This window comes from Drosophila simulans, chromosome 3R (assembly GCF_016746395.2).
Source record: "Drosophila simulans strain w501 chromosome 3R, Prin_Dsim_3.1, whole genome shotgun sequence".
Taxonomy (NCBI): Eukaryota; Metazoa; Arthropoda; class Insecta; order Diptera; family Drosophilidae; genus Drosophila; species Drosophila simulans.
This window is the reverse complement of record NC_052523.2, coordinates 17,484,679-17,508,772: the sequence shown is the minus strand read 5'-3', so window position 1 is coordinate 17,508,772 and position 24,094 is coordinate 17,484,679. Positions and strand designations below refer to the sequence as shown.

The 24,094-nt window shown below is 42.8% G+C and overlaps 1 protein-coding gene and 1 long non-coding RNA gene across 4 annotated transcripts; both read left to right on the top strand.

Moving 5' to 3' along the window:
- The first annotated feature begins 8,025 nt into the window (after positions 1-8,025).
- On the top strand, positions 8,026-16,241 carry LOC27207337. 3 transcript variants are annotated; one of them, XR_005544229.2, is made up of 5 exons: positions 8,026-8,484; positions 14,027-14,076; positions 14,629-14,675; positions 14,735-14,899; positions 15,166-16,126. It is a non-coding gene; the product is annotated as an uncharacterized LOC27207337 (long non-coding RNA). The 3 variants fall into 3 exon arrangements; XR_006541924.1 differs by having other exon boundaries at positions 8,027-8,484; positions 14,139-14,675; positions 14,730-14,899; positions 15,166-16,241; XR_006541923.1 differs by having other exon boundaries at positions 8,029-8,484; positions 14,139-14,675; positions 15,166-16,240.
- A 4,487-nt stretch (positions 16,242-20,728) lies between these two features.
- LOC6728924 (putative odorant receptor 85d) lies at positions 20,729-22,822 on the top strand. The gene is made up of 3 exons (XM_002104216.4): positions 20,729-22,056; positions 22,127-22,282; positions 22,343-22,822. Exons 1-3 carry the CDS (start codon positions 21,031-21,033, stop codon positions 22,397-22,399), a joined length of 1,239 nt encoding a protein of 412 aa, XP_002104252.1. The 5' UTR covers positions 20,729-21,030; the 3' UTR covers positions 22,400-22,822.
- The last annotated feature ends 1,272 nt before the right edge of the window (positions 22,823-24,094 follow it).

Here is a 24,094-nt window from a genome sequence, read left to right as displayed (position 1 = left end):
GCATTTAGCCACCGCCACCGAAACACACACACACACATACACAGAGATGCAGCGATCCTGGCCAGAACACTGACTTTAAATTCAATTTGAAGCAAATGAAGCAGTTAAGGCAAATTTCGATAGGGCTGGCGCTTTAACGGCTTTCGACTTGACTGCCGCTGCCAGCAAAATGTGGCTATAATTTGCGGCAACATATGCCCCAGATTGTGGCAGCTGGTAGCTGGCAACTGCTACTCTGCACGCCCAATTGGCTGCAAAAATGGTCGCCCGCACAAGGAATCGTAAATTAATTGCAGCCCCAAAGTTTCTTTGTTGCACTTTAAGCTGCCGTCCACGGCCGTCCTCCAATTATGTCATTAGACAAGGTCCAGATGGGCAGCCATAAATTGCCATCGGGGCAACCATAAACAACAGTCAGGTACGACAAATGTCGCCCCGACACGAAAATGTTGACAAATTTTTCCTTCAAAGCCCAATGCTCCAGCCGTCCTATGCGGCGTATACGCAACGTTGACAAACTCAGCTGCAATTCGTCGCCAGGGGAAGACCCATAAATCCACCCAAACCACCCAACTGCACTCCTCTTTCGTGTTGGCCCATCCAAACAACCTACCTACCTACCTATCCGATCCGTATCTGAATCAATTAATTTACCCGATACGGATGACCCTGCAATATTAAACTACCACCGCAGTGTGCCTTCAATCTGAGCCAGATACTAACAGGTGTTCTGACTAATGGAAGGTATGAAATCCTGGCTTTATTAATTTGAAAATTTACGAAGTTTTATCAAATATTCGCTGGCCATATGAAAGTGCGCTGTGTAAACGTTTTATGTCCGAAATAGATATTTAAATTTTTGCCTAAACTCCACTGCAAAAATGGTTTTGCATACATAAAATATGATAACATGATTTCATAATTATCCAACTCAAATTCTCGCTGAACATCTAGATAACTTGCTTATGTGGCTTTTAATAAAATGTGGGCAGAAGTAATGCGTTTTCGAATTTATTTGTTGGTCCTTTTAGCCCATACATATAGATGAAGTTTAAATAGTACGAGCTATTTTCTTTATTTCCATTTATACATAAATAATACTTTCCAAAGAAGGCACCACAATAGATAAATCATTTTAAGTGGACCATAAGAATGAAATTTTCATATTTCCAGCTTATGTACAAACTTTTCACTCTCTTAAAGCCGACTGTGAACTAAACTTTTGTGTCGGGGAATATTTTTTAATGCCCGTTTCTTCCCGGTCAATTCTTATGTCGCCATGGGGCGAAACACACTCCAGGACACTCCTCGTGCGGTCAAAAATAATGCTCGCGGCTCATGCGGCGCGTAGCGAAATGGCTGTGGTGAAAACAGCGACACTAACAGATGCATTAGCTGCAGAACGTCCAAAGCCGGGCCAGAATGCCATCGGATAGGGACCGAAACTGGGCACATGGCTATTAGATTACGATGCGGCCATTGAGCAAGCAGCTGTTGCCGGCGACGTCGACCGATGGCAACTTTTGAGCCTGGACCGGTCCAAAACTCCACGCACGATTGATCCGACGAATCGGAATCGGAGTTCGAATACAGAGGAATACGGATGCCATTGCCATAGCTGCTCATGATATGTGAGTTAGTGGCCCCAATCATTCCGACCCCGTCTCACTTGGTATTTCCGCTCTGGTGATTATAGTTGCGCTCCATTTTGAATGCAATAAAGTCGCGGACCGAAATTAACCCAGTTTCTGGATGACTTCGCCTGGACATCGCCATCTGCCATCTGCAGCGGGCCCTCGCATCAATCTGTTCGCGCTGTCCTTTCAGTTGAGTTCATTTCGGAAACAGTACCTCATGGCGTATACACGATATTCATAGTCAACTCTAACGTTCAGATGATTGTAAGTGGGTTTTCGGGGGCGCCACTAACCGGTGATTCCACTCAACATCAAATGAAACGGAATCGTTTGCCATGCTGCACGTAATTAAATGTTGCACTTCCGTTCGCGGCGGAAGTGGAGGCGACGATTTACGGCTTAAACAGCGGCTAAGTGCAGCAATCATTGTCGGCCAGCAACAGGAACTGAGGAACGGATTCGAAAAAAGAAAAATAAAAGTCGCCAAACCGGGTAAAAACACAGCAAATTAAAATTGTCGCACACTTGGCCAAACATTTGTCCAGCTCTTATCAATTGCTCGAGTCGGCGTCGCAGTCATCGCAATTTGTAACTAACGAGTTCGAGTCGACTTTACAGCCACTTGATAGACTGCTCGACCGTCTACAGTTGAGCCTCTGAAGATGGAAGTCATTGAATGTAACAAAATAAATCCAAAACTAACGTGGATAATACAGTGTTTCGTATTATATTTGTATTGCATTCGCAAATCCAAAAACAAAACTCCATACAACTTAACAAAAAAAATATTAGCAGTTAACCATGGCCGATAAATAAATTTCGATGAACTATTAATTCGATTTAAAAATTTTTATTTGTACAGCAAATTATTTCTAACCAATTTCAGCCAATTAGTTGTTGTTGTTGTTAAATCGTTTTCAAAAATGTATTTATCACTTTAAATGTATACATTTTTTATACCCTAAGTGCAAACAATGAGCAATGACTAAATCCAGAACCATTTATATTCAAAACTGTGAAACACATTTATTTATGCAAAAAGAATAATTAAAATTCCGCAATTCTCATTAGTTATTCTTAGAGCACTGATGTTTTTTGTCAAACGCAAATTATAAATGTAATTAAATCTTATTGTTTGCAAATATTTTTTGCAACCTCGGGCCATGGTTCAAACGGATAATCAGCACATGACAGATGCAGCAAAAAAAAGCAAAAATATATTACCAAGAGGATCATACATTTCGCTGTCCAACCTGAGCAGGTATGACTATTGAATGCCGTTAGTCGCCATCGCCGCTCTTCGCCCACTGAGTACTTAAAACGGAAACGGAAGTGGAAGTGGAACGGCGAGTGAGCGAGCTGCCATTGTCAAGCTCAGAGGAAAACTCGGACTCGGCCGAGTCCATTTACCATCTACCATTTTCCATTTTCCATTTCTGCTATTTTGGCTTCTGATTCTTCCCTATTCTCGTTCTTTTTTATGCCATCGCCTAAATACTTAGACTAGAGCGTGTTAAAGTACATTTGATTTGATTTGATTTGTTGTCGACGTCATGGCTATCGTTAATGGACATTTGGCCAGACCGAGGCGACACTAATCGCTCACTTACCCAGATCCAACCCCATCCAGCCACCCCCTGGCCACTCATGTATCTGTCTGTCAACACAGAGACGGCTAAAAGTGGGGGGGTTGGGTTTTAAAGGGGGTAGAACTGGTCGAGTGCCATGGAATTTTTAATGCAATTTGTCTGATTTGTTGTTGACGTTGCTGTTGCCTTGTTGGCTTGTCGTGATTTGTTGCTGATTTTGTCAGTCATTTAGTCATTATAGAGTTTTTCTACACCCCGCCCTATGGGGTTGGCAACGGTGGTTTACATTGGCAGCCATCACTAATTGTCATTCAAAATTAAGTGGATTTCGCGTTTTAATTGAAATCGTTTGCTCTCTGGGGTTGCCCGACCATCCTCCACAGACATCGTCTGCCCATCGTCTTTAAAGTCAAATCTGGCTAATTCAAGGGTGTGACATCTAGGCTCGATGTCAGATGCATTAAAGCCAACTTAAGCATTTCGACCAGGGCAACAATCAACTGTCTGGAAATTATTTCCGTACAGATTGACCAGCTCCAACCATAACCACCTGCCACTCGAAGCCCGCAGAAATTTCCTTTTGACAGACAAAAGCCAATAAGGAGCTTGACTTTAAAGGTCTAAAATGTATATACCCTATGAAAACTTACTATGTGAAATCCCAAATTCCTCAGCGAACAGCAGCTCTCCATAGAAAGGGCATCATGGCATGAGAGCTTGTCCACGACAGCACTGCAGTGCAGTGCAAGGTCCCAAATAGACTGTCGTCGGGCGCTCGGGGCTCTGGGTTCAGGGATGGGGCATTTGGGCCAGGACCAGACTTCCTCCGGAGCTCTAATGTGGTTCGGTCAGTGCGTGTGCAGCAGACAATTACATGGACGGGAACGCCACATCTTCCACACCTTCCCGGCTCTAACCGACAGCAATCACGACTGATGAGGCGAAGGGAAAAGCCTGGTAATTTTCTTAAGTCAAGGTATGGCATTATGGCGTGATGAGCCTCATTCAGCAATCAAATCTGTGTGGGCTTAAAGCGCAAGCGGGGGAAGCGTAGATAGAGTAATGCTCCTTCCGGTGCTGTGGTTCAGGGGAATGCAACTGCACTTTCAGCTGCTTAAATGTCTGTGAAGCAATAAAAACCTCAAAACTTTTTGCCTACTAAACTAAAAACTTGATTGTTGAAGGGCGAGAGTTGAGCATGCAGAGAGCGAGCAGGAAATTGTTGACAGGATGTTAGGGGGCGGATGCGATTTAATTTGTATATTCAAGCTATACTGGGATTGTTCTCGAAAACTTTTCGCCCAGCCCAAGGACACTCGGCTGGCGGAAGTGTCTGTGTTGACTTCATTTGTTGCAGTTACAGGAAATTATTTAATTATTCCAAGAGCCCGGACCAAAGTACCCAATGGAGAGGCGTCGTCATTCATTCGTCACACAACTTAATGAAACTACTGTAGCCGGGATAACGTGGCCAAAACGAAGTTATGACTTCATATCGTTCTACTTTGGCCCGATATGTTGCCAACATGCTGGCTTTTCTTTTCCTCGGCCCAGCATGTGGCGGCCTTAGGAACATCAACACCTAATGATGGACACCATCAGCACATCGTGGCTGCCATCTGGCAATTATGGCCAGACCAGAGTCACGTCCTTCCCCAAATGATTTAATCGGAAAGATGACTCCTCATCGTGAATGTGAATGTGGAGGGTACTTTTGAAATTCTTCTAGGCGGTTAGTTTTGCTTTTATGCCCTTTTAAAGTTTCCCCGGAGCCACTTGTTGGGCTTCAGTTATTAAAGAATCTTTACAAATGGCCTCCCAAATAAATTAAGCAAACGTAGCGTGGTCGATTCTCCTTGTGTCATTAATCAATTGCTGTCAGCAGAGGGGAATTTCTGGAGATGGGCAGATGTCCGCCCCAGGTCCAACTACGATAATAGCCCAAAATGCCCATATAAACGGATCCCGAAGGGGTCGAGGGGGTCTTGGTCCCCCTATCAGGTAAACAGGCCCAGATTGGACGACAAAGGCCGCCTCCTTATCGCAGCCAGCCAGGACATCGTTGTCCTGACTTCGTCCTTTGCCAGTGCCAATAAATAAAATGTTGTGTGTGCGCATAGTAAAGCCGAACGAGTATTTGCACAATGTTTTAAATCAATTTATCAGCAGGAGGCCCATAAAAAGAGAGCCTGGAAATGGGAGGTGGGATGTCTGAAGTGTTTGCTGGTTTACAATGCAATTGTAATAATACACAATGTAAGCACCGATGAGCAAATGACAACAGAAAGCGAAACGATTTCCATCTCCATTTCCATTCACACAGAAAGGAAAACTACAGTCAAATGGACAATGGATGATTTATTAAATAAACTATGTTAAATACTGAGATATGCAAAGGAAAAGTCATGAAATGGGGAATTTGAAGTAAGGAACTCAGTTTAAAGGACGTCTTCTTTAGTTGATCTTTGAGCAAGGATATTCAAATAACTTTTCCAGTGCATTATCCAGAAAGAGTCGTTGGAGTTTATTGATACGACTGGGAAAGCCAAACAGTTTTACAGTTATGACTGAACACCCGATTAAATCCTAATATGAATTTTATCGCGATGCCACCTCGGCAGTCAGTTAGTGAAGCTGTCATTAAAAGCGTTTATTGTGATTATAAGGCAGCGGAGTGCCGAAATAAGTAATGGTTCGCCGGGATGGCTAAGATGAAATGGAATGGTATGGGTGATTCATCGGGGTTTTTATTAACGCCTGGCAAGTGGAAAATTTTCGACGAGTTGATAGAGATTGATTGATGGCTCCCAGTTCTGTACTCCGGAAAGCGAGTCCTGGAGCCTTGTTGTTTGTCAAGACAAATTGAGTTGTCATAATTTGAATTTTGGCGAAACCTTAATCACATCCAGCCAAAATGCAGTCCCTGTGCGCCTTATTATAGTCGTATAAGCGAGGCTAGAGCACAATAAATTTACATCCTGAAATTACGACTCCTGCCAACGGCTGTGGCTGCAGTTAAGCGTTTATTTGCCACGCCCCCACACACACACAAATCGCCACCCGCCCCCAAAGGCAAACACATTAAGTGCGTAAACCGTTCGGGAGCTAAATTAAATACTGCAGCACAAATATAAAAAGCAATGAAATGTAATTTAAACGCAAAAAATACATCGCACTTGTGTACAGGAAATTATGTGGTGTCGCCACCTGGCGGGGCGATCTCGCAAACAATGTGCAATCACAACGCAGAGCGGTGCAAAACGCGAATTCTTCAGGCCGAGGAGCGTGACTAGAGAACTCCGGCACTGGATTCATTCGCCTGAATGAGGCCACTGATTGCCAAGTGCTGGTTGATTAACGCAACTATGTTGAATGACTTCACTTCTCTTAGGCTGCCACTTACCCCCTCTCCGCACAACACGTGCAGCAATGGCGGCCCACTCCATTTTCAGCGCCCACTCGCCCACTCGTGTGTGTGGTCACAGGGGTGGACCGCAAATGCATGCAGAGATGAAGGTCAAAGGCGCACATATGTAGCTCATTGTTGGTGTAAGGGTCACAGTTAATAGACACAAACATCATTTCTTTTTAATCAAACATAATTTGTATAAACTTAGCCTCCTAAATTGTCTAGATATAGATCTCACCAAATAGAGGTCCACCCCGGTGAACATGCAAATGCATTATGATGTTACGGGGGAGCTCGGCAGTTTCGGTGAATCAAAGGAAAGGCGAACACCGAATGGCCAAAAGAAAGCAATGTCAGACATTTGCAATTGTTGCCAACTGTCAGGCCACTTGTCGCTGTCGTTGTCGCTTTGGATGTCCTCTGGTTTTTCCTAGTGCTTCTTTTGGTGTTTTGGAGTTTTCCAGGGAAAGGCGAGCGACTGCAGCCGAAATGGTTTATTGTCTCAGCCCGCCGCTCGCCCACTTCTTTGGCATCGCTTTCTGTCTCAGCTGTCAGACAACTGAGCGCTGGCGAAAAAGAGTTAAAGTGTTAAAGCCCTTTTGGCCCATATTAGCCGCATCCGAATGTTGGTTTTCATATTGTTGCATATTGGATCCTGCCACTGCTAGGCTCCTTTGGCATTAAGTAGACTGTGGGCTGCTATTAGTCCGAGCTGGAGCTTCTGAACAATCTATGAACTTTTAAACACCATCCGTAAATGCATTGAATACTTTCATTGGATTTTGAGTACCCTGTGTTAAGGCAGGACCATTTTGTGACGAAGTGGTAGTTCTGCTGGAAAATTAAAAGTTGCAATATCAGATGGACAACTTTAATTGATGGTTAAAGGCTGTCTAAAAAGTATGCTATGAATGCTAGCATGTCTCCTCTTTCTGGCTGGAGTCTTTTAAGGGGTACCACTCATTCGGGAATGTGCCAATGTTTTTGTGGTTGGGTAAGCAAAAGCCGCTTTGGCACCCAGACCAACGCACTTTGCTGCTATTAACAGCAACGGAGACCGACCAACGAATATGGAAATGGACTTAAGCCTGGCAGTTGTCTTAAAGTTGACCCAGACCATACCACACACACACTCGCACAGGGTCGTTTCTCTGCTCTTGTAAATAAATATATTTAAAATAACTTTTCCCTGTGCTGTGAAGTGCATTTAAGCTTTTGACTCCTGGCCCCGGTGCACTGTTACAAATACAGAAGTTAGCAAACCACAAGCTCACACACACACGTCGAAAATCGCACCTGGAAAAGGAGAGGTTTCTGGCAAAACCTGCACCTGTTTGCATCAAATTACGAGTTGAGTCCGGCTCCGGCAGCAGCTCCACAACTCCAGCACCTGATTCCCATACGAGTTGCAACCTCATCTGGCATTTGTCTCTACAAAACTTGCAAGACCACCCAGCAAACCATGCATTTCCTTACCCATTCAGCACCCAACGCACTTTGCTTCACATTTCGGGGCGCCTCTGTATATATTAAGTTACCTCTGTTCAAATATAAATATTTAACATTTCAGTGCAAATGGTCGAAATTCCGTTTTAAGCTGCAGCTCTGAAATGACCAGAAGGACACGTTTCATGGACAAGTTTGTTGCAAAATATTGTTTTGAATACATGTCAAATAAACGTTTGTCTGTCACACACAAACGTGCACACTGTACAGTGCTCACACAAACGCAAGGCTATGCAAAAAGGACAAACAGATAATCAAACAAGGCAAATATCTGGCCAAAGTTAAGCAAGCCAAAACTTTGGCATCTCCCAGATTTCAGTTGCTGTTCTCATTTCTCTGCCAAGTAAGTGCTACCAGCTACAGAAAAATATATCAAAATATATGCGAGGTAAGGGCGTACCGACTTGTTTGACTCCCTCCTTAAAATCCTTTAAGCACAAAGGGGTCTAAAAGTATGCAAAAATATATTTTGAATAGTGGATAACATTACGTGCAGCCCACTTTTTAACAGCATTTGAGGGTATATCAAACTACTATTGATTCATATTTGAAAATTAAGGCTCTGCCAGTATGAATATACCCGACCAGCCAAAAATCAGGGCACACAAAGATACCAAACCCAAAAAGTAAGCAAAAACAACTTGGCCACTCTCCAAGGTTGTGGGAGTCAAGTGGCAAGTGGGTGGCAAAATGCTTTTGTCGGTCAGCCGCAGGTGATAAAAACGTTGAGAGGGCGGCGATTTGCCCAACTAATGCCTTTTGCCACGGCATCTGCAAGCGTTTACATTATGTTTAACAGCATTTGCGGCTGCAGTTAGCCAAAACAAAAATTCGCAGCAATTCGCCAAATAGTTTCATTCGGGGCGCTTTGTGGGCTTGCAACCACTGCCTTTGACCAATCGCCGAAAAATGCTCGGCACCGCAGGAAACCGCAGAATCATAAATATTTTATGCTGCGGCTTCTTTTATTAGATTCAAAGTTCGCCAGCTCTGTTAAATGCTTTCGTTTGCCATGAATTGTTTCAGTCGCCGCGCAAAAAACGGAAAAGTGCAAAACAAATTATTCAAATTCTATTCTATTCGGCTTTAATTAGAGAGAGTGTTCCGGCCACCGTAATTAGCACAGTGCAGCAACCAAGCCAGCATTCGTATCCTAATCCGCACCAGAAAGGGGCAGATATTCCTCTGTTTTCTGTACACTCTGATACCCTAGTTTTCAGTGTTTAAAATACTCTCCAATATTTAATATTTTCGCTTTTTAAAACAGCTTGAAAAAGGAATATTTAATCAATAAGAAAAGTTAATTAATCACTATATCTTTTTGCACATTTCTATGTGAATTAAATGTGCATGGGTATCTGGGCAGTCGACTAAATAAGTTGACTGCTTCTATTTTACGTTTTATTCTTTGAGGCTGCTCATTAAACAAAAGACATTAAAGTAATCAGGCTCATTGCACTGGCCAGCGTTGAGATAATCCTAAAAGGATAGGGGAGTATCATGCAAAGGGGGAATTAGAGAGAAGGATAGTCCGGCCCGAAGCTCCGGCGAAGTTTCAAACAGTTGCTCCCGCAGTTTGTCATCTTTTGGCAGCAATTTCGCAGCACAATCATCCAGCCATTCGACGTTTAAACATCGATTGACCCATCAGCAAGGTGGCCCAGAGAGCAGAACATCCTCGTCTGAGGGGGCGAACGTGATGGTGGTGGTGGGGGATGGCCAATTGTGACAACGCAGGACATCACGGGACCCAGCATCCTTCGGGGAAGCATTCGGGCCCATTGTGCAGCAGCTGCAACTGCAGCTGCATCGCATCCATTGCCATTGTTGCAGCTGCACAGCTGAGACAGTAGCAACTTTGTCCTTGCCGGCCGAAATGCAGCAATTACCATGCACATGGCGTGTCCTTATGACCAGTGATGAGCAGGATCTATCTCCCACTACCAGGAAGTCTTGATTAGTAAATTACCCTTGTCAAACAATATCTGTTAATTATATTAATGGCTAAAGGGAGAACTTGGTGCCCCCAAAAGTAGTCTAAATTATTTTATATATATTTCATTGAGTAATTCGTGCTGAGTACATTAATCCTGCTGCTGAACTGATCATCACTGCTTATGACTGTTGGTTTGGCCCCACGAAGAGTTCAATATGTAAATAGGTGGGCGTGCATGGTGGGGTCTGTCAACACATCGGCAAACGAAAATGAAACAGTCACCTTGGGAGCCATTGCTGCGGCAACTGTGACATGCACATTTTGTGGGTCACTGCCTCGGTGGTTCAGTGGATCGTTGAGCCGGGGAATCGCAGAATGGGGGGGTGCATGTCAACTGGCGGCTCGCAGCTAATGCAGTATTTAAAGAGCTCAACTTGAACTCGAATGCGAAAATCCACTTTGGCACATGCACCGAGTGGCGGTGGCAGGAAATCATTGCTAAAATGTTTAGTGCTCGGAAATGTTGCACGAGTGCGTGAAAATGCACAAAAATCGAGATGCCGCACACTCATATTCACAGTCAGGAACAGGCACACATTTTCCACCCACAACTCGCATTAATTAAGCAGAGATGCCACTCAGATATTGTTGCTGCCGCAGTTGCTGTTGCATTTCCTGTTGCTGCTGGCACTGCGTGTTGCTGCAACATGCTACACAGCCATCACTGCGGTATTCACTCCACATGCCGACTTAATTAAAGAAAACTTAATTAAATGATAACACAGCAGCAGCCAAATAAGTTATGCCAACTATTTTCACTCCTCGGGTGGCTCCGCACACGTCCAGCTCACCAGTTTGCCGATCACATTGTGATGCAACAACATGGCCAGTGGGACAGATATATCCGAAAATAATTGCGGGCCACCAACAACAGGTGATGGGTTGGAATGGTCCGGCTTTGGCATTCTCCGTTAAGGTAACAATTATTGTCTGAATGCCGGTGATTACTCGACCAGCACAAAAAAGATGAGCCACAAATGGTGAAGTCTGGTTTTGCTCAGTACCCCCTGAATTAAAAAGGATGTATTCGTATGAAGGCCAAATTATAAATATTTAAACTGCTTGTATTAAACAGTAAAGTTATGAATATGATAATATATCTCTTAATAACTTATCCATTTGCTTCTCAAGTTGAGCTCATTATTCAATGGAATTTCCCAATTAACCTTAACACAAGATAAAACATATTTACCAAGAGCTTTATGGATTGAGTTGTACATTTCATATGCGATGCAGGTTGGTCAATCTGAAAGGGGCTGGCAATCGCTTCCAATTGCCGGAGTCCCGAACAATCCTTTCCACTCCAATCCTTTCGGTGCCACAACTCACACACTCACACACCTCCCTCCGCCCATCCGGCAGAACAAAGAAAACAGATATATTAGCGACCAAATGCATACATGCACTGGAGTATCTGGGAGAACGAGTGGGCCAGCGGCTGTGAATGGCAGCACTTTTAGACGACTATGCCGAAATGGCTCTATAAGTGTTTATGCAACTGTCCTCGATGCCAGTCGGTCCCAGCCTACTCCCAATCGGCCGCCCACCCACACCAATGCTGGCAAAGAAAACAGTGACACTTTTCTGCTTGTTACGCCTGTTGTTAAAATTGTTTGCATTCGCACACATACAGTTTGGGCTAAAAATATAGGTACAAGCATGTTAGTTACAGATGTTAGTATTTTATTTGATCTGGTTAATAATAGTGTTAGTTAATAACGCCTTAACGCCTTAGTCACGAAACTCCATCGGAGTGGAGGCATTATAATTGCGGGAGATAATAACCCAACCATATTACCCACACTCGGGTGAGTCACCATGGAATCGGTCCCGTACTGGGACTCGGGACTACGGATATCTAAGTTTAGATACATTTTATTTTAAAGAGCTATTCCGGTGGACGCGACTGTCGGGACCCACAGTGACTCGCAAGCAGCACAGCATCTGCATGCATTATGCCATTGTCTCTGTCTATATTGTTGTTTCGTGGCACTGTCCTCAATTCTAGGTCTCTGTTTGCGTGTGAGTGTGTGCGCTGGTGTTTGAGTGTGGCACTAGTGTGTGCATTCGAGTAAGCCCCAAAAACATTTGTTGCAGACATTCAGGTTCCTGCCGCCAGTGCTCGTCCTGCTGGTTGGTAATTTGTGGGACGTTTTAAAGTGCTGCGATGCTGCGATAGGGATACATTTACATAATGCTATTATTATCCAATTTCTACTCACTTTTATGTTCTGTCAAAGATGTTTTCCATATCTGATTATCAATTTCGGAATCTCTAACTGTGCAAGGCCGCGTTATTGGCACTTACGTTCTCGCAGCGACACAGGACTTCATGTCGACAGCAACCAACATCCGTTTCCGGCGGAATTGTGCTCGACTGCTCGGCGAGCAACTGGCTTCAATCGTTATCCTTACTTTTCGTCGCTTTCTATCGCATCCATTGTTGTTTATGTGCGGTGACACTAATGCCAATGGCGGCAATAATCCCGAATGGAATTTTAGTACCATCAATATTCTTTAGCTGTGGAACAACTTGTTTTCCACGGAGTGATCATGCAAATTTAATCAAATATCTGCCACCATTAAGCGGCAATGAAATACCCACCAAAGTTCTTTCGAGCATCCACTTTAATTCATAGTCAAAACACAGTTTAAACTTTAAAGCTTCAACTTGGTCGTGTGTATTTGAAAGCTAGATGCTATTTCAATATTTTTGTTGCCATTCTTTTTTTTCTTTTTTTTTTTTTTTTTTTTTTGGTATATCAAAATATACATGTGTGTATCTATGTGTGTGCAGTCGTTTTGTTCAGTTGGTTCAGTTTGGCTTGTAAATTGCAAATGACGATTTGCACTCACCCACTCGTTCTGGCTTTTTCCCTTTCAGTATCGCATTCTGCAACTGTTTTTTATGGCATGTGGAAATTAGAAAATCATTTTGTTTGGCTTGCCGAAGGCAGATTGTAGTTTTTGTGCTGCATTTGTTGCTGAACTTTCCATAAATAGTTGCAAAATCATCATCACGCACACAGTGCGCCGCACAAACGCACACCACCACAGAAGTACAGATGTCAAATTAAACTTCCGGTCCGTCCGACGGTCTGTCTGTCTGTCGGTCGGTCGCCTGGCCGAATGGAAAAGTTTACACAAATGTGTACACAATTCGCATTTATTTTATTGCATAAATTTGTCGCTTACCGCCCCCACTTCGCCGCAACTCAACTTTGGTCCTGCCCAGGACCCTCCATTAAATCGCAAGCAAACATTTTTTTCTGCTCTACTAGTCGAAGTGAATGTGGTACAAATTGATTTTTGATAAGGCAAAACCAAGGAACACAGGCGCCCAGTCCAAGGATGGCGCAGATGAGTGGGGGAATGGGAATCAGATTAAATCCCAATAAACAGGGAACAAAGCCAGAAAACAAGGCCAAAGTAAGTTCGAGTCGGAAAACCCGGCGAAGATATATGACAGCCACGAAAATATATGTATATTGTTGGCAAAGTTTTATAAGCAACATGGCGCTATCGCGTCGCAAAAGCGGTGGCAACCTCATAATGAAAATGCGTTTTCATAGAGAACTTTTCGCCGGCGGCCAACGTTGATTGATTTTGCGTTTTGGCCCGGTTGACAGACAGCTGTCAGTTGTGGCGGAGTACGGCGTTTTCAGCGGATAGCTCAGCTATCACTTATGTATGGCGGTTTCTCTTTGGTTCGGCGATTACTTAATTAATAGCCAACATGCTGGTATAGACTGGGCAGTACTCATTTGATTACATTTTCATTAAAAGTCAGGCTTTACTACTGCATATCGATCTTAGTCTTGTAGTCTATTCCGAAAAGTATCACTCTCGATTATGTAAATATTGTTTATAAAATTTCCCTCTTTACCAGGTGATTCACTCGCACAGGTGTTAGCCAGAAACGGAGATTGCCAGTCTAAGGTGAGCAGAAACAAATCGGAAACACTGTTTGTAAGGTAAAAGTTTTTAATGAGTTGCGACAGGGCGATGCCAGCGGAAATATTCCGAGGAGCCGCGGGCGGACAGGAGCGTGCTGCTCGCTGGCTGCTGATTTTTTCCAATAATTTAACTCACGTTGCGTATACGCCGCGTAAACGTCGCCCGAAAACGCAACCGCACATGCCACTTGCTGCACAATCCAATCAAAAGTTTACAATTTACGCTCGAAATGCTGCGCCTGGGACGCGGCACACATTGATAGGCGTCGGCAGCCACCCCCCACCCACATTGCCACCCAACCACCCAAGCCACTCACCTCCCCCACATCATCTACTTTGCCATCTGAGTGTGCAGGGCGTAAAAAATGTATTCATCGCTTTAAATATGTGCAGGACCAAGTTTCGCCGGCAGGCCTACACCTCACATCCTACCAGTCTGCTGTGTGCGCTGTTAAAGTGGACCTTTGTAATCGAAAAATATGCAAAAATAATAATTAGTTTAGAAATTAATTTATTGTTTATTTCTTTCTGTCAGAAAGAAGTTGTTTCTTCTCCGCTTTAAGAAAATTCTTCAATTCATGCGTAAGTTTTGAAAAGTTTACGAATGGCACACATGGTTCAGCCTAATATTCGCAGAGCAGGACAAATCCGCTTACCGCTCTCACACTCTTTGCGGAAAAACCAAGCTAAGGACAAAACCTTCAGAGTGCGGAACATTAAAAGAAAAAATTTTGGAAAAAACCTAGACAGTCGTTTACACGGCTTATTCGTCTTCATTTCAACATCAACGATGATTATGATTTAAGGTAAGTGGCCATGGCGCTCAATAATACATGCATGAGTATGTATATCAGCCCCCAAGTCGGTTACACATGTTTTAACACTCAATTACAATTTACTTTTCTCGCATCGTTTGCGGGCAGTTTTATTGTGCAAATGCTTGCCAACCGAAAGTCAAAGGTAGCACATACGCACTTTCACCTCTGACCCGGCTGTCTGTGATTGTGGGCACTCCTTTGAGCGGCGGCCAAAGGTTATCCAGCCCAGAATTAATTACTTACTTTCCTCGCAGGTCATCCATCCACAAAGGCTTCCAGTAATGCTCTTGCACTGGAATGACAGAGGGGTGCAATCGAAACGTAATTAGCGTCTTGAGATGCATTCAGCTTTATGCGTAGGAGGAAGTTACTCGAAGACCTATGAACCGATGTGCAATGGAACTTTAAGACACTTTAAAAGATCAAAATCATACAAGTATACTCGAGGCCAAAGAAATTAAATTCCTTCTGTACACTTTGCACCAAATACCAATAGAATCAAGTAGTAGTATAAATAAATTTCATAGCTTTATAGCTGCAATGACTTCCTTACTATCGGCAATGAAATTCAATATTCAATATTTCGATTTTCGCCCTCTCCAGTTGCCGTCTGTGTGTATTGCCACCGCTGCTTGCGACATTGTGGCAACTGCAACTCTATTAGGATCCATCAATGTCAGCCAATTTATGCGCATATTAAAAATGCGGTCTGCCGATGACAAACACACCAGCAGCCAGGCTCCAAGGAGCACGAAGTAGTGCTGCCGCAGGAAGATGAAAGAGAAGGACGCGACAAGGACTTGGCCAGGACGCACGTGGCGCTCACATAGGCAAACATATGACGATGCGCGAAATGGAGGAACTACTCGGCAACGTGACAGGAGCAGAAGCGCAAAGAAAACCTGAAGCAGCTGGAGGACTCGGTAGTGCTATCAAAAAGGGTTCGGAATACACTTGAAAAAAAAACGCAAGTTTATGCAAGAAGGTTATAAGAAACTACTTTTAAAGCTGTTAGGAAAAGATGCAAAACTTTACAAGAGCTGATAGTTTAGTGAAAGTAGATTGTGGTCGTCAATTCCAATTTTAATCTTCTTTGTTTAATACAAATGTGAATAAAGAGTAGGAAATTTGGCTAGCAGTAGTGCAACTTTAATGCAACTCGGGGCTGAAACTCCTGATGCGATTAGTACGCGTGTGTGGGCTTGTTTACTGGTGGCAGAGGGGAAACCGGAACCGGAAATCAGAAGAGGGGGAGAGGGAGCACACTCAGTTGCCAATTATGACAAATGCATGAAATCGAGTTCAAGCCGAGTATCCCCATCGACGCCACGGGGACACCGGTCGAATGCGGATTTCCCCTCTGCTTATCGCAGTGTGCAGGTGTGTCCTTTCGTGTGCGTCGGGTGAATCCTTGCAACCCTTTCAGAATGCGTCAACCAAACCACCTCCCATCCCCATCACCTTGCGAATCCTAGAGTAACTAGATATAATTTAATCTTCGTTCGATTTTCTGGCGAGGCTTCCGCTTTAAAGGATTATTAAGTCCAAAAGGCAGCCCAAGGCATTGGAAGCGGGGTATGGGACGGAGGGCTCAAAATTGAGGCGGTAGTCCACAACACATATCAAAATGCAATTCATTAACTTTATAACCTCAGAAACGAGCTGACCACAGACCAATAAAACCAGAATGAAATATTTACAAAAAGGTTGCCTCTTGTCGCAAGTGCAGCCAATTTCGCAACTGAAGTCAAGCTGTGACAAAAATATATATGTATTTGTGTGCAAGTATATGCATATGTAGGTATGGCACGTCTATAAATTTATTTGTACATACGTGGTGGTGGCCATGGGTGGGTGGGAAAATCTTCGGGGGTAAAGTGGGTGGGGGCATGATATCATATCGAATGAGACTGGAAATGACATTGCTGTCAAATGAGCCAGACAATAATGATGATTATGTGCATACCATAGAATAATTATTAATTTGCTTGGCTGCTCAAGCACAAATATAATATACCCATACATGCACACACACACATACATATATATACATCAAGGATTCATTTAAATTTTAAGTGTGTTTTACAAGGGACTTACCGCAGGAAGGTTACTTTAAATATTTGTCCAAAGGCTTGATGGATTAGCAATATGTAAATAGTAGCCCAGTGATTGTAGTTCTAGTTTTTCGTATGCATGCACTACGGTCAATTTAGGTCAATTGTTGGAAATATATGCCAAAGTCCGATGCTGCTCTTTAAATTATGCAAATTTGGACCACAGACAGACGACGGGCTTTGTTTATCTGGCCATTGTATTTGCCCCTCAAAATGCATTCTGCAGCCTGTATCTGTGCATATATTAAACATATATGTATATATAAGTGTGTGGTTGTTAATACCCTGTAGTTCCACATATCATCGCTACTCAAAAACATCAACCCGCAACTGCAGGGTATTTAAACAATAATTTGCTGTTCGTCTCTCAGGGGAGAAGCTGCATAGCCATGTCCTGCAAATTTGGGTCATGGCGAGCATTTGTTATGCTTACTAATAATGCCACTAATGGTGTGCAGTTTTTGTTGCTGTCCCCAAATTGGGTATTAGACAAGTTCGCACCGAATTTGCCGGGCTTTGCACAATAGGTGCCACAGAATTGAAAATATGGAGATTCTTAATTTGATGGGGAAATAATTAAAGCCATTAAGGCATTAATCTTATGCCTGCTTGAGCGCATGGCTCATTGGCTGCACACATAGGGAATTTCATTCCGACTCATTATCTCGTTTGATTTGATTTGCCGCTTATCAAAACACAACAGAGCTCAAAAACACACACGCACACTTCAAAGTCATCCGTCTATGTGTCTGCTCCAATTTTGCAAGGACACGCATTGTAAGGAGTCGACGGCTGGCAGACATAACAACCCAAACACCGACCATCCCCGCCTGGCAATTTTCCACGTCCTGTCGAATTCAGAACGCGTTTGCAAAATATTAACCAAATTAGTTAAACACCAGAAAAATGCATTTAAAATCGAGTTTAGCCCTCAGACGTGGCAGCTCTTTCGCCCACGTAAAAGCCCAATAAACTGGGTGCACGAAAGTTTTTTTCTTCTCTGGAAAAAAGTTTGGATAACTGAAGGCAGCTGCTGAATGGGTTGAAATATATGGGGCAACTTGTTTTTGGAGCGTGCCCACGTTAGGATTATTAAATCACACAAGGTATTGCAAAGTCAGATCTAGCTGGAAACAAAAAGAGTGGCTAAAATATTCATAGATGCAGTACAAACAGCCAACTTAAAGCCAATTATATACATTAAAACGTTAATGTGTTGAAAGCTAGCGTGCGATTATTATCATTATTATGATAATTTATCGACTCGCTAATGTGAAATACTTTCAACAAGTTATTTGGATGCCATTCAATAGTGTATATTTCGCAACATCTCAACTCAAATTAGGTTTATTACGCTGGCCACGTGGTGGGGAATGGGGGATACCCCTAGCATGTGTGCCCTGCCACAGAATGTGGCACATTGCCAGCAAAAGGGCAATGGCAGCTAGTCGAAAAAATAATAGAGGTGTATGCATGGGTTGGAAAAAACAGCATGGCGATGGTAAAATAAAAACACATCGCGGCCTTATCATTGCACATTTCAGTGTTGGTGTAACAATTACGCCAAAGCCAACAACATTTGGCAAACATTCAAAAGCGCCAGAAGCCAAAATATATACATACACCGCATATCCTCATCCGAAAAAATGCAGCCCTTCGACCAACTCAAACTCATCTAGCTCTGTGTGTTTTCCTGCTACAAATGTTTTTGATAATATGCAACATTGCAACAAACTTACCAACAACGAGAATTTCCAGCAAACACACACGAAAATAAATGAAAATGTTTATACTCAATGTAGATGCACCTACACTCGAGGTCAAAATGGTGGCACTGCATTTGAGTTCGCACAATATTTAAATAGTTTGGACTTTTCAATTTGGTCAAGTGTGCTTGTGAAGGCATTTCTTTGGATATACTGGCTAAAACTGTTTTATTTGCACTCCAGTTTTAAGTGCTATAATTTCTGGTGCAATTGTAAATATCTGATGGTATGCACGTTGCATATACACATAATTGCTTTGTTTACTGGGGGGCTGGGGCCAAAAAGGAAAGTGAAGTAAAGGAAAGGGAGCGGAAATAGGCACACAGACCCCTTTTTTGTCTCTGGCCCTCGCCGTAGATAAACCCGTCCAAAAGGGTCGGCCCCAAAATGCAAACGGAAACTCAAGGACCTTGTTCCACAGCCGAGGGGCGCTCACATATGCTATATGCTATATATATAGCATATATTTTCTATATGTATGCAGATTAATCTGCATAAGTATTAGCTGGAAACGGGGTGCCGAAAAAAGGAAAAGCTGCTTTCCCCGACATGTGAGCCAGTGTTTTCCTAAAAATGAAGCTCAAAGTAAAGTGTATTTTAAAGTGTGTATTTATCAGCTTGCTTGTGTTAATGCCGAATAATCTGAAATCGGAATATATTTAGATCGTTTTTTTAATTATTCTTAATCAAAATAATGGTTTTCACAGCGCACTCACAAATAATGTGCAATCTACTTTGCGGCATTACTTCGGCACGCAAAACCGTACTTTATTAACTTTTTTCTGCGACTGTCGACAATTAGTTAAATAAAATAATTAAAATCAATAAAATCTGCTGTAAGTACATTTTTATTTTAAATTATTTCCAATAACTTTTTCTATGCTGGAAAATGGTTAAACATTCGGAAAATGGTTGCTGGCCGCAAAAACTTCAAGTGGCAAATAGAAATGCATTAATATTACATAACTGACAGACGGCAACAACAATTTATTAAATTAATTTTGGTTTAACATTACAAATGCCATTAAGGAGTGAAAAATTGTGCACCGCATGGGATGAATTTAAAATGCTAATTGCATTTGAGAATAAATCTCGCATGGCAAAAAACACACATATTCCATATATATAGTACATATATATATATATATATACAAACAGCTGTGTATAAATGCTCTTCATTAACATTGCTGCTGCGAAATAGTCATGTAAATTTCATTAGGAATGCGATACGCAAATGAGGTCAGCTAGTCAGATTCAGATACTGATTCTGGAACAGGCTGAGGAGATGGATAGTCTGCTCTGAATCGAATTTAATTGCAGCATTCCAAGGACTTTTTGCATTAGAAGCAAACGAGCGAATAAACATCCAGTGAAAAGAATGCCAGCATATTTTGCATTACTCGAAGGCAGCAAAACAGTTGATCCAGACATAAACCGGGTGTCATCTGGCCAGAAGAAATGGCAATTCGCATACACATCCTTTTGGCCAACTGAATGTGTGTAAACAGGAAATAGGCAAAAAGCAAAGGACTCGTGTCACTGACACACACCATCATCCAGGCAAGTGTGTCAAGAAGCAAAAACAAGGACGAAACAAATACTATGCAGCCGCTAAGACAACACATAAATGGTTTTCCAAATACTTTGAGATATCCCAAAGAAAAACAAAACATGAACAATAAATGTTCAAAAGCACAAAATATTCTCTGCATATAGGAGAAAAATAAACGAAATGAATACCGCAGAGATCTAGATTACGCATGAAGTACGAACTATACGAACTAACGATGGGAGAAATGGTTTTTCCCATTTTATTTAATAATGTATATATTTAAAGATTTTTCAGATGCACAATAGTATATTAGAATTTCTTATAATTGAACCAATTTTGCTGGGAAATGAGACCATTAATGTTTAGGCATTTGTCCATTCGATTGTTCACCCGAGGTCGAACTAATCGCTGACATTTGTGAGCAACTGGAAGCCACTTAATCGTGGGAGTCATCGATTTCGAGTTAGGCCCAATTAACCACGCCCCCGGACGACCAACTGACGGGTTCACAACGCCCTAATTGAGAGATGCTCGCCGTGTACATGCTAATCAAGTGGGCGTGCCAATTGTCCAGTGTGTGTGGCAATAGTAAATTATTAAATCATCGACATCGCCCCGTTCTGGGCTCCACATTAATTTGGGTGTATATAAAGCGAGCCAACGACTCGGGAAATTAACAATTACAACATGTCGGCTCAGAAGGATACTCAAAGTGCCAAGGAGCAGGAAAAACTGAAGGCCATTCCATTGCAGAGCTTTCTGAAGTATGCCAATGCGTTCTACTTATCGATTGGAATGCTGGCCTACGATCACAAGTACAGTCAAAAGTGGAAGGAGGTCCTGCTGCACTGGACCTTCATTGCCCAGATGGTCAATCTGAACACAGTGCTCGTCTCGGAGCTGATTTACGTATTCCTGGCGATCGGCAAAGGTAGCAATTTTCTGGAGGCCACCATGAATCTGTCGTTCATTGGATTTGTCATCGTTGGTGACCTCAAAATCTGGTACATTTCGCGGCAGAGAAAGAGACTCACCCAAGTGGTCAGCCGATTGGAAGAACTGCATCCGGAAGGCTTGGCCCAACAAGAACCCTATAATATAGGGTATCATCTAAGTGGCTATAGCCGATATAGCATATTTTACTTCGGCATGCACATGGTGCTGATCTGGACGTACAACCTCTATTGGGCCGTTTACTACCTGGTCTGTGATTTCTGGCTGGGAATGCGTCAATTTGAGAGGATGCTGCCCTACTACTGCTGGGTTCCCTGGGATTGGAGTACCGGATATAGCTACTATTTCATGTACATCTCACAGAATATCGGCGGTCAGGCTTGTCTGTCCGGTCAGCTAGCAGCGGACATGTTAATGTGCGCCCTGGTCACGCTGGTGGTGATGCACTTCATCCGGCTTTCCGCTCACATCGAGGGTCATGTTGCGGGTATTGGCCCATTCCAGCGCGACTTGGAGTTTCTCCAGGCGACGGTGGCCTATCACCAGAGCTTGATCCACCTCTGCCAGGATATCAATGAGATCTTCGGTGTATCGCTGCTGTCCAACTTTGTGTCCTCGTCCTTTATCATCTGCTTTGTGGGTTTCCAGATGACCATCGGCAGCAAGATCGACAACCTGGTAATGCTCGTGCTTTTTCTGTTCTGTGCAATGGTTCAGGTCTTCATGATTGCCACCCATGCTCAGAGGCTTGTTGATGCGGTAAGTTCAATACTATACTATTACATTCTATATTTTTTATATTTTATCTTAAATTATATATAATAATCAGAGTGAGCAGATTGGCCAAGCGGTCTATAACCACGACTGGTTCCGTGCTGATCTGAGGTATCGTAAAATGCTGATCCTGATTATTAAGAGAGCCCAACAACCGAGTCGACTCAAGGCCACAATGTTCCTGAACATCTCACTGGTCACCGTGTCGGATGTGAGTAAGAACAGTACGTTTTTAATCCCGATTTAATTTCGATTAATCCATTTTTGGCAGCTCTTGCAACTCTCGTACAAATTCTTCGCCCTTCTGCGCACAATGTACGTGAATTAGTTGGCTTTTGTGATTATGGCCACAATTTAATGGCCAACATCATGTGGCAGTGACATTGTGTGGACAAAAGGAGCAAATCATCGCCAGCCAATAACTTACGCCATTTGCCGTACAGAGCTGTGGTTTTTAATTAAAGTAGTAGCTCAAATGATTACCGCGATTCGCGCAGGTCATGGAACAAATCGAAGAGCGGTCAACTAACCGCAGTAGAAATGATTAATTATCGCCATTTCGTTTGCACAAAGGGCCAGTGCCAGATGCCAGACAAATCATTGCTGCTTTTACAATTAGCGACTTCCCCGAAACCCTTGCGATTCACCTGAATTTCGCACCTTCGAACCAATTTAATTAGAGATCGCCTGAAAACTTAATTTAATTGGGCAACGCAGATCGGCGGCTTAATAAAGTTCTAGATTAATAACTGCAAAATCGTTCTAAAAAAGATAACTTCACACTTAAGAACAATTTGACTGCTAACCAATTGCAAATACGAAATTATCTTTTTTTTCATTCCATTTAGAATACATACTCTTTTTCAAATCATTCGTATAATCCCCATTTAGACACGCTGCGTGACCTTATGCAGCACTTAAAAGTAATTTCGAAATATCTTTCCGCCCAGCGAAGTGGCTGGCAAATTGCATTTTTTGTTTTTTATGAATATTTAATTGAAAAGTTGACACAAACAGACAACAGTCGGCGGATGGATTTGCGGGCGGAGGGGTTTGGGCCAGGCTAATTACATTTCTACGGCTGTCGGCCGATAGAAGAAAGCGGGCAGGAGTGGGTTGGGCCAACACCAGTGGACCAACCTGCCAGTCAGATGGATGGCAAAATTGAAGAATTTTTTCAATTAAAATTACTTAAAAAAATAGGAATCAAGGAAAAAAGTGGGCTTACGACCAAATGAAAATCAAATTGAGAACTGTCTGGGCAGGATGGGTTCTAAACAGCAAGCAATTGGTCTTAAAATTATAAGTCGTGATATAAAAATATATATATATTATAAAATATATGAGAGCTCTCTGAATCTAAAAGAATCTGAAAAAAGTTTTTTAAAAATTAAAATCTTAAATATTTACACTTATTAATAAAGGTTGTCTTAGACATTAGAGTTCTTTCTGATTATACACAAGTGTATAATATTTTTGCTCAGTGCAAGAATTAGGCGTGGTCCTTTGGAGCCCTCCCCAATATAATTAGAAATAACGCGCGTCACGAACTTGACTTTGCCAGTCCGGTGTGAATGTAAAATCGGTTGAGGATGCGGATGTCGATGCCTATGGAAATTGGGTGTGGAGGAGCGGATGGGATGGGCTGGGCTGGGATGACCCGCCTCATTGCCACGGAAATGCCCAAATAGTTTCGACTAATTTCATTTGCGCTGGCAGTTTTCGCCTGGCAGAGTTGAGCGAGTGCAAAGTTTCCTTTCGACTGTCATTGCCAGTTCACTGGTTTCTTATTCACACTGTGCAGCAAGTATTTAGAACGGGCTGTGATTGGGTTGGGCAACCGCAGGCATTCTTGGTGGTGGGTGCCAAGCCGCCATTAATCAGTGTAATTGCAGTGACTCAAATGGCAGTGGCCAGAAAAAGGTGGCACCTCAGCTAATTAGAGGGCAATGCAGGTGACCAATGGCTCAAAAGGGCCACGCTCTCGGCCCTAAAATTAAGTTTTCAGCAAATATTTCTTGCA

Bases quoted from the DNA above. Each gene is read 5' to 3' on its own strand.
- LOC6728924 (XM_002104216.4), top strand. From the start codon at position 21,031: ATGTCGGCTCAGAAGGATACTCAAAGTGCCAAGGAGCAGGAAAAACTG. The intron at 22,057-22,126 runs GTAAGTTCAATA...TATAATAATCAG, and splicing joins CTCAGAGGCTTGTTGATGCG to AGTGAGCAGATTGGCCAAGC. The intron at 22,283-22,342 runs GTGAGTAAGAAC...CATTTTTGGCAG, and splicing joins CACTGGTCACCGTGTCGGAT to CTCTTGCAACTCTCGTACAA.